This window comes from Photinus pyralis, unplaced genomic scaffold (genome assembly GCF_008802855.1).
Source record: "Photinus pyralis isolate 1611_PpyrPB1 unplaced genomic scaffold, Ppyr1.3 Ppyr1.4_LG1, whole genome shotgun sequence".
NCBI lineage: Eukaryota > Metazoa > Arthropoda > Insecta > Coleoptera > Lampyridae > Photinus > Photinus pyralis.
In genome coordinates, this window is record NW_022170249.1 from 62,347,068 (window position 1) to 62,362,009 (window position 14,942).

Here is a 14,942-nt window from a genome sequence, read left to right on the forward strand (position 1 = left end):
TCTTAACAAGGCTTGATAATAATTTCGTCTTGAAACTTAGGACAACCTTTCCGTTTTAACCACCCTTCAGGTTTTTCACTTGGCTTCGGCCAGTTAATAATTAAAAAACAACATGTTCGTCTCATCCGTCTTCAACGTTTGTAATTTACCGTTTTCCTGTTAACTTTCACAGTAAGTACTAGCTCTTAATGTTTTCAAATTTGCTATATTGTGATACACTTCTAGTCGCCTGATGATGGCAGTACGCCGAAACTATAGTCGCTGTTATTTTTAAAAACTTCAACGAATAAAACTATATGGGGAAGGTTTAGAGATTTTTGATAACATAATAAAGATAGGGGTTGTAGGTTAAGTTTAGAGGTTGACGAGAAAGATATGGGGTTGTAGGTTAAGTTTAGAGGTAGAGTAGGATTTTAGATATGTTTAGATGGGGGGTTGGATACTTCAATAGTCATATTTTAAATGGATATACAGTGACTTTAATGGATAGGAACCGAAACTCCCATCTTGTACGTGGATTGATAAAAATACAGGGTGCGGCAAAGCCGACTACGCAGTATCGATCGATTACCGCTCAGAGTGTGGTGGGGGTAGGCAGCTGCAACCGGTATTCCTTTGTTTGGTTGTTGACCCCATTTAGTAGGCAACATGGTTTGGACCGGTGTACATCGTGGTTTTGCCGTGCGGGCTTATTACGAAAACAACCGATCTGTGATCGCTACACAGCGCGCTTTCCGGCGACAGTTTAACATTCCGCGCAATGACAATGTTCCAAATGCAAACACGATTCGATCTTGGGTTCGGCGATTGGAGGAAACTGGAAACACATTAAGAGGAAATAAACATGGCCGATTCAAAAACGTCAGAACGCCAGAAAATGTTGTACAGGTGAGAACAGCTGTTCAAAATTCGCCGACACGTTCTGCTCGAAGACATGCTATCGCATTGGGGATGTCGGATCGCAGTTTGAGGAGGATTCTGAAATTTGATTTGAAGTTTCATCCCTACAAAATAATGTTTGCTCAAGAATTGCGCCCAGATGACTATGTCAGCCGTCGCAATCTGTGTGAGCAAATGCTTGCAGCCATCCATCCAAATGCAGCTTTCTTCAGTAGCGACGAGGCTCATTTCCACCTCAACGGGTATGTAAATAAACAAAATTTTCGCTACTGGTCTGAAAATAACCCTCAAATTGTTCATGAAAGACCGCTTCATTCTTCCAAAGTGACGGTGTGGTGTGCCGTATCTCAGTTTGGCGTGATAGGCCCCTACTTTTTTGAGGAGGAAGGCGTTACCGTGACTGTTAATTCCGCACGTTATGTTGCAATGTTGCAAAATTTCCTGCAACCCAGGATGAATGAAATTGTTGAAGAACATGAATTGGGGGACTTGTGGTTCCAACAGGATGGGGCTACAGCTCACACTGCTCGAGCTTCACTTCATGTTTTGAGAGAAATCTTTCCTGAACGTCTCGTCTCTTTGAGGGGTGATGTCGGGTGGCCTGCACGCTCACCAGATTTGAGCATCTGTGATTACTTTCTTTGGGGGTATCTAAAAGAAAAGGTGTTCAAGAGACGACCCCACACCATAGCAGAGCTAAGACAAAGGATTATTGAAGAAGTGAACGCCATACCCCGAGACATTTGTGCAAGAGCTACAGAGAACTTCAGACATCGCTTACAACAATGTGTTGATGCCAACGGCCGCCATCTTAGCGACATTATTTTTAAAACATAAGTGGATGTAAAATGGTATGTACTACTAATTCAGATTATTTAAATACATTGTCTCTAAATATAAAGAATTGTTTTTTATTGCTCCTCAAAACTGCTTAGTCGGCTTTGCCGCACCCTGTAATATAGTTCCATAAGCTTATTATCTATTGGTATCGTCTGGAAAAAAATAAAACTCATACATTTACTTTTTTATTATTGTAATTCACCATACCAAGGATGCTATATCCAACCGAGCAGTGCATCAGGATTATCTTCACCTTTCCGGATATTTTCCAATATCCATTTATATATCTTGTGATGACGATTATCTTCATGCGGGTTAAATCTGTACTCGATTCCTTTTTCTATGCACACATTAATAAATTTTGTTAGGGCATCAACATTGGCGTATTCTGCAGATTTGCAAATACTTACATTTATAACGTATAAAATATCGTTATACGTAGAAGACTTGAGTAAATTAATTACACATTCTTTCACATGAAACGGTAAGTTATCAATAATGCTGCTACTACTACAATTATTAACGTTACAGGATATTGACTTTACTAACCTATCCAGTGCAATTTTTCTCTCTATAAGTAACCTAATATTAGTTTCACGTACATTTCTAGAGTGTCGATACGATTGACGCATATGACCCGTTTGTCATCGTGAGGACTTAATACAACTTTGTTTTTTTATTGTATATACGGCATGCTTTTTTTCGACCGTATGCATATCTATCAACCCTCAAACTAATACTACAACCCCTAAACACAACCGGCAACCCCCACTACAAAATGCAATCGCAACTAGGGAAAAATTGTACACGAAATCATTGCGCTTTGTACTTAGCGCTGATGCATGAACGTCCCACCCCGTTTATGCGTACTGAATTTTACACCTTTATTTAATAAAATGTACATTTATAACTTTGTAGCTTGTGGTTCTGATTTTATTCTAGATGTTGTGTTGGCTTGGTAACATTAGAAAAAACAACCCTAATGATACAAAACACACACTTTGCGGTTTTACTCTATTCATTGAATGGTTGTAGTGTTATCGATATAGTAATAATATTTTCTAATTAGTGGTGTTTGTATTCGATATATGACCAATTATTTTTTCGAAATTGAGGTCTTCAGATGGAAAAATTATGAATTTCGAAGCAAATATTTTCAGATTGAGGTTTTACAATAGAAAAAAATTATCAAAGTCCTCGTTTGAGATGGAAGGGACTTCAGCGCATTTTTGTGTGGCAGATCAGTATTCTATTAGCCACTTTCGACTCAACCATCAATAACAGATCTTGTCGAAGGCTACTACATTCACTAACCGCTTCCCACTTTCCTCGTGCACCCGCAATTCGCTTTTAAAGATTTGACTCCACCATCAGTAAGATCGTGTCGGGGGCTACCACATTCCCTTTGACGGTACCCCCTTCCGACGTCCCGTTCACCCGCAATTCGCGTTTGAAGATTTGACTCCACCATCAGGAAGATCGTGTCGCGGGCTACCACATTCCCGTTTACGGTACCCACTTCCGACGTCCCGTTCACCCGCAATTCGCGTTTGAAAATTTGACTCCACCATCAGGAAGATCGTGTCGGGGGCTACCACATTCCCTTTGACGGTACCTCCTTCCGACGTCCCGTTCACCAGCAATTCGCGTTTAAAGATTTGACTCCACCATCAGGAAAATCGTGTCGGGGGCTACCACATTTCCTTTGACGGTACCCCCTTCCGACGTCCCGTTCACCCGCAATTCGCGATTGAAGATTTGACTCCACCATCAGTGAGATCGTGGCGGGGGCTACCACATTCCCTTTTACGGTACCCACTTCCGACGTCCNTTAAAAGGCGCCTGACTACTTTCGAAGACGCGCGCGCCGCCTCGCAAAAGGTCGTTAATTTCGCCCCTATGACAAAAAACAAAAATTCCGCCACGCAGGAGTTGTGCGCGTTTACAACATCTTTCCGACGCCACCAATTTCAAAAGAATCGGACCAAAACTGTAGTAGAAGATAGGAAAAAACTGAAAAACCTTCACGTTAGTATACTACGCTCGAGGATGACGCCCAGATGTCGCCAACCCCACATCATGTAGCCATGTCCTTAAGGTTGACAAATTTCACGGCCCTGTAGATACACGTACACCCGTTGCCTTTCTACAAGAGTTCTTCTACGCGCCCACATTTGCTGCCAGCCAGCCAGCCAGCCAGCCAGCCAGCCAAAGTGAGATTAAAAGCTACTTTTTACAAAAAAAAATTTTTGCAAAAATGCGCTAAAAACACAACGTGATCAAATGAAATGGGTATAAATATGCGTTTCAGTTTAGATGATATCATCCGAATTTCCAATTTAGTTTCCATCAAGATGGTGGTTGTCATCGATAGGGTTCCACACCTCTACCTTCCAACAGAAGGAACTCGCTATCTACAATGGTAAGCAAGTCGCACACTATGTCTTCAAGCCACCTTGCCCATGGGATGATTTGGAGGTAGAGCATCAACGACAGGCGAGATGGCTGTTCTACAATTACCATGGGTTAAGGTGGGAGGATGGTCACATTCCACCACACCTGTTTCCCGACCTTCTGAAGAGTGCAGTCAAGCAGAGATCATCAGGAAGATCCTATGCCAGGAGGTGGTGGAAGTAGATGAAGAGACGGCCCTTCTAGATTTGGATGCGACTTGCTACAACCACCATCACATAGGTTCTCGTTGCGCACTGTCGCAGTTTATTACATCTATCCTAGATTTCCGTTTGAGTAAGACTTCTCATTGGAACTATATAAAACTCGTAGCGAAATAAAACACAAGCTTGCGGCTCTTAAAAGAGGCGACACTGAAACATTGCGATTAGTGGAAGAGCCCATAGTTGACCCATTGAAGACACTAGCTAAGCAGGAGTTGAATAAACAAGCGTTAACGCCAAAAGTTGAAAATAAAATTGAATATGAATCAACAATTTGCAACGCCTCGACGCACCAAAAATACGCCATTTATCGGTAGTGATTTGGAAGATGACGAAGCTCGGCGTCGTCGAGGAATTGCACAGATCGGCGAGAAAAAATTTTCCGCGAAAAAGAACGATAATCAAGCATCGTGATGACCTTTGGCAAGCTGATTTGGCCGAATTCACGCGATATTCTAAAGACAATCGAGGCTATAAATATGTATTAACCGTAATTGATTGCTATTCCAAATACCTATGGACGCAACCCCTAAAATCGAAGAATGCGAGTGAAGTGAGCAAAAACATGACCGCTATTATATGCGAAGGAAGAGTGCCAGTCAATTTACAAACCGATCAAGGAAAAGAATTCTATAATAAGGATTTTGAAAAGTTAATGCTGAAACATGCCATCAATCATTACGTATAGCGTAAAGAAAGCGGCCATAGTTGAAAGAGTGACAAAAACTCTAAAAAATGCATTATATAAGCGGTTCAGTCTTCGCGGAAGATATAAGAAGATTGATGTGCTAGCGGAAGTGACTTTAGGCTATAATAATACAAGACATTCGACTATTAAGATGAAGCCTAAAGATGTAGCTGCAAAGACATACTTACCAATGTTCCATAATATAAAGATAATGGGACCAGCTAAATTCAAAATTGGTGACTTTGTACGAATATCCAAGTATAAATCGGTGTTTTCAAAAGGCTACACTCCGAACTTTTCTACCGAATTATTCAAGGTGGTTAAAGTAAAAGTTGGCAATCCCGTTACGTACTTATTGGAGGATTCATTTGGTAAACCAATAATGAGACAATTCTACGCTGAAGAAATGCAGAAAACTGCTCATCCGGATATATTTCTTGTTGAGAAAGTGTTACGTCGTAAAGGAGACCAGCTCTACGTTCGATGGCTTGGCATGTATAAATCACATGACTCGTGGATTAAAAAATCAGATTTAGTATAATCTTTATTAGATTTATTATACGAATGTATTTTACAAACATATTGATAAATAAATGTAGATAACAACAATGACATTATTATTATTCATTAAAGGGATGTGTTAAGGACATCGATAAATTCTTCAAAATGTTATTGATGTTATAAATCACATTGCATGGGATACATGCATGTAGCTCTAGGTAAAGGAGATAACAGTTTCCTACGACCTGGCGTAAGAGATATAAGTTTCCGACGACCTAGTGTAGGAGCGATAAAAAGAAGGTGATCTGAGAAATTCAATGCGACTTTTTGCATATAAATACAATTCATAACCGATAATATTCAATAGTAATCATGGAACCCATGATCAAATGTCAGTGGTTGTACAATTACGTACAGGAGTACGTGCCGCCGGTAAGTTTTCTTTTTAAAATTGATTAAATGATTGCTATTGTAATAATAGAGTTATAGATTCATGTGCCCATGTTCGCACACCCTTAATTACAACGAGAGTCGGGACGTGCTCCTATTTATCGAACCATTCTTTGGTGACCACTACATTTGGGTGTTTGGCAGCAACACTCCTGAGGGCCTAGGCCTAGTGTACTCGCGAGTAGGGCCGTAAGTGACTATAGTTAAGAGTTTTAAAATCTAATCATTACTACTTTCAGGAGGTACCAACAGCCATGCTATAACTGTATATAACTAACTAACTGTACAATTTTTATACTTATATTAATCAATACAATGTTATGAATAGACTACTTATTCTAATTCCATTTGAATGGGAATGTTAAAATGTCCCCAAGGCAGCGTATCGATCTGATTCGGCAGTGTATATCTCTTATCATCGTTATTGTATAAAGCAATTTTAGTTTGCTCTACGCTATACACTTTATGGTTTTTTGAAATTATGCTGCTTTGGGAAACGATTTTAACGTCCTGGTTCTTTTAGCTATTTATGCACCAAGGGCGTTACTAGGATGATTACGCCCGGAGAACGATGGAATCCAGCTCGAGGGCTTTAGCCCGAGAGCTGGATATCGTTCGATGGGCGTAATCATCTGGTAACGTCGCCGTGGTGCATACAAGATTTTATTTTTCACTTTATTCTTAAAAAACAATCCAGAATTAGTTACTTGCTTTCGCTGAGGCAAACGCGTTCTTTCCGTAAATACAATAAAATAATATGGTAGTCTATGAAACAAAATAAACTATTTACTTAGAAACGTCAAGTTTGCTTTCCAATTGCAATAAAGATGAATACGCTACCAAAATTTGTTCAAGAAAGTACGCCAAAGGCAACAGAAACTTTGCTACCCCTTAAATCAAAGGAGAAGTACGAAAAAGAACTCGAAACATTTACAGCTTGGCATTCAAAACATAAAATATTTACTATAAATGAGACCGTGCTATTGTCGTACTTTCAGGAACTGGTAAGTTTTACATATACCTACCTAAATATGCAAAATTATTGATAATACATTTTGTTTAATCTGAGAAATACACTCCTACGTCGCTATGGACCAAATACTCTCTTTTGAAATCAACTCATAGTTAAAAAGAAAACTGACATTTCAAATTATAATCAACTAATTTACTTTTTAAAAGTCAAATCGAAGGGATATAAACCAAAAAAATCACAGGTTTTAACAGGAGATCAAGTTTTTGAGTTTATCAAACGTGCCCCTAACGATATTTATCTTTTGCATAAAGTAGTTTTGGTGATGGGTGTTTTTGGTGGATTACGAAGGGATGAAATGGTCAAAATGTGTATTGACGATATCACCGATAAAGGATCTGTTGTAATTGTAAACGTGCCAGAGATTAAAACAGGTACGTCTAAAGGTTTTACAATCGTGGAGGAAGAAGAAATAAATGCTCTTAAGTTAGTTCGACAATACCTAGCACTAAGACCAAAGCATACGAAAGAACGCCGATTTTTCCTCACATATAGGAAAGGTTGTTGCACAGTGCAACCTGTCGGAAAAAACACCATAGGAAGTGTCCCAAATATAATTGCCAAATACTTAAAGTTAGATAACCCTCATCAATTTACCGGTCACTGCTTGAGACGAACGTCAGCCACTCTTTTGGTTGAAGCAGGAGCAAGTTTTGAAACCCTAAAAATGCACGGCAAGTGGAAGAGTAACACGGTTGCGCAGAGTTACGTAGAAGATAGCCTAATTTCCAAAAATCGGATATCTAGCATTATTGCAAGCGCGGTGGGTTCATCTGGAGCCGAAACCTCGAATAATGTTAACCTTACATCATATTCAGATGATCACTTGGAACTGTCGTCATCCATATCAGATAAAAATATAAACGTCCCTGGCCTTTCTAACAAAAATATTACATTTTCGGGAAAGTTTGAAAATTGTAATTTTCATATTGGCGGGTAATTGTGCTTTCTTTTGTATTACAAGTATTTAGTTTGGCTTAATAAAAAAAATTGAACGAATATAATTAACCTATTTTGAGGGCGTAATGAATTCATTACGATGAATTCATTACGCCCTCTCATTACGCCCTGGTTGTTATGGACTTGTTTACGTATCCCGTATCCAAGGAGTTACCATTGAATTACAGTAAAGTGAAAAATAAAAACACTTTAAATAATCATTAAAACTTATTCTATTCTTTACAATATTAGTCTTTACACCTTTTAATTTCTTAATATCACAATCCCTAGTCCTAAAGCTATACATTTTTGATGCCAAAGCACCTTAGCATTACATCTGGGAATGTTAAATTCATTGTTTTCTACAAAATCAGACGTGTCAAATCGCTCGATATTGTTTCGAATCAGATCATACACGTCATCACACATTAACTCATATACGAGGCTATCGGTATTCATGTACAAGAGTTTCATGTAATCATTACCGCTGCGTAAAATTGTGGAAATCATACATTAAGGTTTTAGAAATATCGAGAATAGCCATTCCCACATACAGTGGTTTATTCATGATAATTTCCACCTTAGCTAGCTCGATAGCCATCAATTCTTCATCAAAAATTTCCCTACTGCGAAAATTAGGTTGAGGTTTCGCAGCTTCTTCTTCAGCAATCACCCTCGCCAGTATAGGTTGTAATTGGTTTTTCTGAATTTCGATATAAACAGCCAATAAATCCATTTCGACTTTAGTATTAGCGGGTTTGGCAGTATGATTTTAAATATGAACTGCATTACGCAGCATGCATACAAGTATTTATATAGAGAATGCGGGAGGATATGAATAGTGGTTGAATATACAACACTCACATTGCGATAACTTCCGAAACACGCTTACGATGTCTACAGTAGGTATTCATTTCGCAATTAGCAATAGTTTACTCGTCAAGGATATTCTCTACTGCGTATCTTCTAAATTTATACGAACCCCGTAAACGCGCCTTTCATTATTTCTCCTCTAAAAAACCCCGAAATAATCAGTTCTGTACGCCTAATTCGTCAAATGCGTCCCTACTTAAATCAACGTTATCTACATGACCCACCTATTAAGGATATATTTTTGCGTTTTGAAAAACCTCCATCCTAATGCTTACTTCGATTTAATTTTTAGCAACTACTTAGCGGATTATAGATGCGTGTATGATTGAGATGATGGTCAAAGATACGGATGTTGAGCAAATTGCGGTTGATAAGGCTTCCTGTGTAGAGCTTCCTTAGACAATGCATCACCGATTTCGCGGTCTTCTTGCTTATCTATTCAAATAATAAATTGTCTCTTATTAACGATTCTCGATCGATTATTCAACCAATAATTTCAGCTAAACGAATCTACAATTTTACATACATTTTTTAGAAAAGATGTGATCGATGCTGATGCATTTTTCTTTGAAACTGCACTTTTTGCGCTTTTCCTGCAAAATAGATAGCGGTTACTACATCCTTTCGAAAAAATTGTCCGAATAGTCAGCATCATGCCCATCATTTGTAATCATCATAGTAAAGGAGCTGCACGGGTTCGAGCCCACTTTTGGTCGAAATTACATGTAATTTCCCATAAGGAATTCTAAGGTTCATTTGGGTGTTTTTGGAGCAGTTTGGATGTGCGCATGCGCGCCCCGCCCCTTTGCGCAGGCGTCTGCGCAGGCGTCATTTGGACGCCATCTTGGAATCCTCAAGTTCTTGGAATCCTCAAGTTCTTGGAATCCTCAAGTTCTGGAATCCTCAAGTTCTTGGAATCCTCAAGTTCTTGGAATCCTCAAGTTCTTGGACGCCATCTTGGACGCCATCTTGGAATCCTCAAACTTCGACCCCTTCGTACCCTGAAAAATTTGTTAATTTGTTAAATGGAACGGATTCGAACCGTCAACCATTGGATTACAAGTCCTATAGCATAACCACTGAGCTAATTAGACTTGTATGATATAATGCTTGGATAGTTGTATTTATATCGAACCTCCTGAAAATTTTTTTAAATGGAACGGATTCGAACCGCCAACCATCGGATTACAAGTCCTATAGCATAACCACTAGGCTAACTAGACTTGTATGATATAATGCTTCGATAGTTGTATTTATAACGAACCTCTAAATATTATTAAATCATAGATATATTAAATGGTACGGAGGTGCCATCTATTGGCGTCGTAATGCATATAGAGGTATATTTTCAACCGACTCCCTCTATTAGATTGATGTGACATATAGGTATAGGGTAGGAAATTGTAATTTCAGGAGACAGGTGCGAGGACCCTCATTCTAACCTATAATTCCATCTCGGAGGTAGGTTCCCTATAACTAGAACAGGAGTGGGCAGGGAAAAAACCCGATAGGGGCTAGGGGCTATTTGGTGGCGTCAAAATGATACGCATCTAACGTATAGGAAACTGCAATTTTGACTTCTTGCGTTAGAAATTTACGAATAAAGTCGGCCGTTTATAATGTACATTTAGATAGCAAACATTTGAACTATCCATCCGTTTGGATAATAGGTATTTATAAATCGAAAGGATGCGAATTATCTGTTTATCGTTAAGGACGCAAAAAGGGTTCCACATTATAAATACCACTTTATCGCATCATTTGTTCTCAATGTGTGTACGAGCAGCAAAATGACATCGGCGCCGACGAGGACCAATATTTCAAAGTGTGAGTGGTTGTTAAACGAAATTCGAGAGTATGTGCCAAACGTAAGTGTTTTAATAATTTTTTAAACTGTTTGCAATTATTAGTTTTAGGGGTACACGATCATGTGCCCGTGTGCACATAATCTGGTTTATGATGAGAGGCGCGACATTCTACTATTTATAGACCCCCTTTTTTGGGGATTACTATATATGGGTTTTTACGAATTCAGAACCCTCAGGAAGGGGAGTAGCATTTGTGCGTGTAGGACCGTAAGTTTAAAAAAAGTTTGCGACCTGTTTGCATTTTTTTTTCGCAGAAGATACCAATCACCTCGTCAAAGGAACTGCTACAATCAAAATCGTTGACATCAGTCGTCCTCCTCGTCCTTCAAAAAACTAATGCAGAAGGTGCGTCTCATAATTAAAATCATTAATGTGCAAAATTTTATGTATTTTAAATATTTATAATAAAGGTCCTCGTCGGCGGCGTATTTTTTTCTTTATTAAGGTTCACATACATCGAAAAAATTAGATTACAAATAAAGCTATAGATATTTCACTCATTCCAATCACAATTTACCTGATAAGTAGTATATTCTGTTAAATCAATTTTTCGAGGATCCACATTTATGTTGCGATAATAGTTATGATATGGTAAGTGTTCTAATTCTAATTCCGGATAATGAAGACTCCACTGGTCCATTTGAATTCTGCTAATCAACCGATCAATTCTAATTTTATAATCCTGTTCATTTTCACGTTTATCCATTTCGATGGATCGAAATTCTACTTCTTGTTCTTCTTCTTGTTCTTCTTTTTCTTCTTCTTCTTCGTCACCATTGAGGGACGAGTATGATGATGATGCCGGTACATAAGGTGTTATCCAAGGATGTGACATTTCAGTAGACTCATCAGGAGCAGCAGAACCCTCGTAATATTGGCGCGTATAAGTGTGACGGACGATGCTAGTATTATTAATTCCTGCAATTAACGTAGTAGGATAGCGGCTTTTTAACGTTCGAATTGAGGTTATGTTACATATTTCCTTGTTGGTTAGTGCTTCATGTATTTCTGTTCTCCATATAATTTTCAGTTGTCTTGCTCGCCATAATTTCTTTAAGAAATACAGGATTCTCTTGGGCATGTAGATGTAACCGTATATATTTTCCGGTACAAACGAACGATATTTAAACTTATTCAATACCGCAGCTCCGCTTAATGTTTGCAGAGATCGAGGCTGATAGCGATATATTAATTTGGAGCTTCCTTCACCGGCAGGGACAAAGTTAAATTCCACCACGGTAGGCGGCAACTGAATTACTTCTTCTTGCACAATGGCGACTCTCTGCCGATGTCCATCAATTACAGGCACACTTTCTAACACAACGTCAACAAAAGCTTCTACATCTTCCATGTCTTGAAACAAGTGCAATTATAAACAAAATCATAATATTACGTAATCGTTAAATAGTAAAATGGACATTTAGCTGCGTATATTCTAGAAGAGGAACAAGTTACCGAATTATCGATCTACCTTGTATAGCTTTAGTTAAATTATTATTGGGTAGATACACCTCTTTCCATGACCACCCAGGAGGCAATAAATTCACACTAGAAATAATGCAATTTATTGGAGATGTTTACGGCCTCGTTATAGGATTCCCCATTAGATATTTCTCTACACAGGGTGTATAAAAAATAACTAATAGGCCTACCTTTTTAATAGTACTGCTTGTGCAACAATGAAATCTTAAATTTATACAAGAATTTACTATTTTTAGCTTTATACAGGGGTAGTTTGCTAATAACCTTTAGTCTAAGAATATTCCTAAAATAATATCCTAATTTGTATACAAATTTCCTAGGATTTTGACAATTTGTAACTAATTCATCAAAAATCACAACCTTAATCAACTTCCATCTGTTCAACATCTTGAGGCTTACTGATAGCATAATGGCCCCACGGTAGAGTGTTAAATGAGTCAGGAATCAGGTATCTCTTATCATCCTCAAGATTTTTGCGTTATGGAATAAACTTGATGTTTATCCGTACGAATCAAATTTTGAGATGTAGTTTTGCGCTTATAGGTCTCCAGACACTCCACATAATCATCAAAGGTAATTTTAGTTTCTACTACACTTTTCTTTATCCCCTTTGCCTTCTTAGTCAAACCATAATTTTTAATAATCGTAGCAATTTCATCCTCATCATACTCCTCCGCTTCCAATTTCTGTTGTAGTTTTATTAAATCGTCCTTAGTGGATAATACTTTAGTGGTGTACAGTTTCGATCGTAATCCTACATAATCGGTCATTATCTGTCCATTATTTTCATCTTTCATCATGCCCAACACTTTCTTATTTACAAGGGGTATGCCATATGGGTTATTGGGGTCATAATCGCTAGTATCGTAATATTTAAAACAGTCGCTTTTTATAGCCATATAAGGGTCTTGTTCACGAATTTCGTAAATTAAGCTGTCCGTATCTGTGTAAAGAACAGTACAGTTATCTCCAAATCTATCCATCATGTAGTCATAATGGAAGCTGTAGATGGTCGTCTTGGCTAGATCAAGAATGGCTTGGCCAACGTATATAGGCTTATTTAAATAAATTTCAAGCTTATTCAATTCTACAGCTACCAAGTTTTCGTTAAAAATGGCGCAAGATTTAAATTCCGGTTTCGCAATGTATGATTCTGCGCCGTAACGTCCTTTCCATTGGGATAGTAATTTGATATTAACCCGTTTTCTGACATTTTCCATAGTCTTCCCAAAGACTGCGTTATTCATCAACTTAAACAAGTTCTTCTCAAATTCATTCTTGGCTTTTTTTCTTAGTTCTGTATTAAGGTCAATGTAGGACTTTAGCCAAGGGGACTGTTTAAATTTGAGTACCCTATGTACTTTGGAGAGAATTAGACCATGGGCTAATGCTTGCTTCAAGGCTCGATAGTGGATGACGTATTTTTCTTTATTATTTAAGGTCGCCATGAGTTTTGAAATTTCCGCAGCTTCAGTTGGCGGTTTCATAGTCTTCGGGTTGATGTGTAATGCACAGAACGGTAAATCCGTGTGAGCGTCATGCAAATGCTGTGGATACTCCAAATCAACTTCTAGAATGTAGCCTTCATCTGCATCATCCGGAATCGTAGTGATATCGATGTTGGAGTCTACCCATTCAAAGCCTCCATATGGAAGATATTGACTCATACTCCAGCCATACTGGTTATTGATATCGTTGTACATTAGATAGACATCCGGTTTCGTTGAATCATATTTGGACATATATTTGTTGTTTGCATGAGCTCTTCTTTTAGAGCAGACTTGACTTAACCCTCCACGAATACCCCGCTCGACAAAGAGAAACATATCCTGGTCGGTAAGGAGTTCCAGCTCTTGTCGCGTGTATTTCAACATGGCATCCCAAGTAAAGCCTGGTAGTGTAAAATAGTGGGCCGGATCTAAATCATAGGTGCTAATACAGCTTGATCTAAACTGTTCAAAGACATCTGCAAGGAGTAGAATATCAGTCTTCATGTACAAGTCAACATATTGACCCAAGTTGCTGCAGTTAAATTTGGTCCACACCTCTTGAGCTCTACGGTACATTCTTCGAGGACAGGGCTTATCTTCTAGCTTATTGTAAAATGTCTCTTGAGGAGGCAGACTAGGCTCATCGAAACGGTCGAACGAGTCGAAATAATCATACGGCATAATACCCTTTTTAGTTAAAATATTAAATTGATCTTCAGGTAGTGTAGAGAATTGTGACTTTAGATTAGGAAAGTTCGTTAGAGCTGATGATAATTTATCTAACGATGATGCCATAAACCGGAAGCTGTCTATAAATCTAAAGCATATGCGTGACTCGTTGATGTGTTTGGTAAAAGAAATATATTTCTCCTTGGTTATAGGGAGCAAGTCGATCTTGCCGTCCATTCTAGTGGCAATATCTGTTACAACAAAGTGAGCATCATATCCACTCAAGTTGTGGAACACCACCGGAATTGTATGAGTGTCCTGGTAGTTGACGTTGCATCCCTCACATGCCGCTCCGCGGAAGTTGTTCTCCGGGATAAGGTGATTGTGATCTCGAACTTTCTTTTGACCAGATTTAAATGACTGTTCACAAATATGGCAGTGCGTTGCTGCTTGAAATTCAAGTTCCTGCTGTGGTGTCATATGCATCTTGTAGGGGCAAAGAAACACCGTAGAGACATCTTCCGCAAGCTTATTCAT

At 38.5% G+C, this 14,942-nt stretch overlaps 2 protein-coding genes and 1 long non-coding RNA gene across 3 annotated transcripts; 2 read left to right on the forward strand and 1 right to left on the reverse strand.

The window, feature by feature from the left end:
• The first annotated feature begins 5,254 nt into the window (after positions 1 to 5,254).
• On the forward strand, positions 5,255 to 5,644 carry LOC116165417. Its single transcript, XM_031479851.1, has one exon. The coding sequence runs from the start codon at positions 5,255 to 5,257 to the stop codon at positions 5,642 to 5,644; it is 390 nt and encodes a 129-aa protein (XP_031335711.1).
• Positions 5,645 to 10,582: 4,938 nt separating this feature from the next.
• On the forward strand, positions 10,583 to 11,102 carry LOC116181291. Its single transcript, XR_004147230.1, has 3 exons — positions 10,583 to 10,764; positions 10,813 to 10,971; positions 11,019 to 11,102. It is a non-coding gene; the product is annotated as an uncharacterized LOC116181291 (long non-coding RNA).
• Positions 11,103 to 12,710: 1,608 nt separating this feature from the next.
• On the reverse strand, positions 12,711 to 14,942 carry LOC116165423. Its single transcript, XM_031479864.1, has one exon. The coding sequence runs from the start codon at positions 14,940 to 14,942 to the stop codon at positions 12,711 to 12,713; it is 2,232 nt and encodes a 743-aa protein (XP_031335724.1).

Coding starts and splice junctions, on each gene's coding strand:
- LOC116165417 (XM_031479851.1), top strand. CDS start 5,255: ATGAAGCCTAAAGATGTAGCTGCAAAGACATACTTACCAATGTTCCAT.
- LOC116165423 (XM_031479864.1), bottom strand. CDS start 14,942: ATGAATAAGCTTGCGGAAGATGTCTCTACGGTGTTTCTTTGCCCCTAC.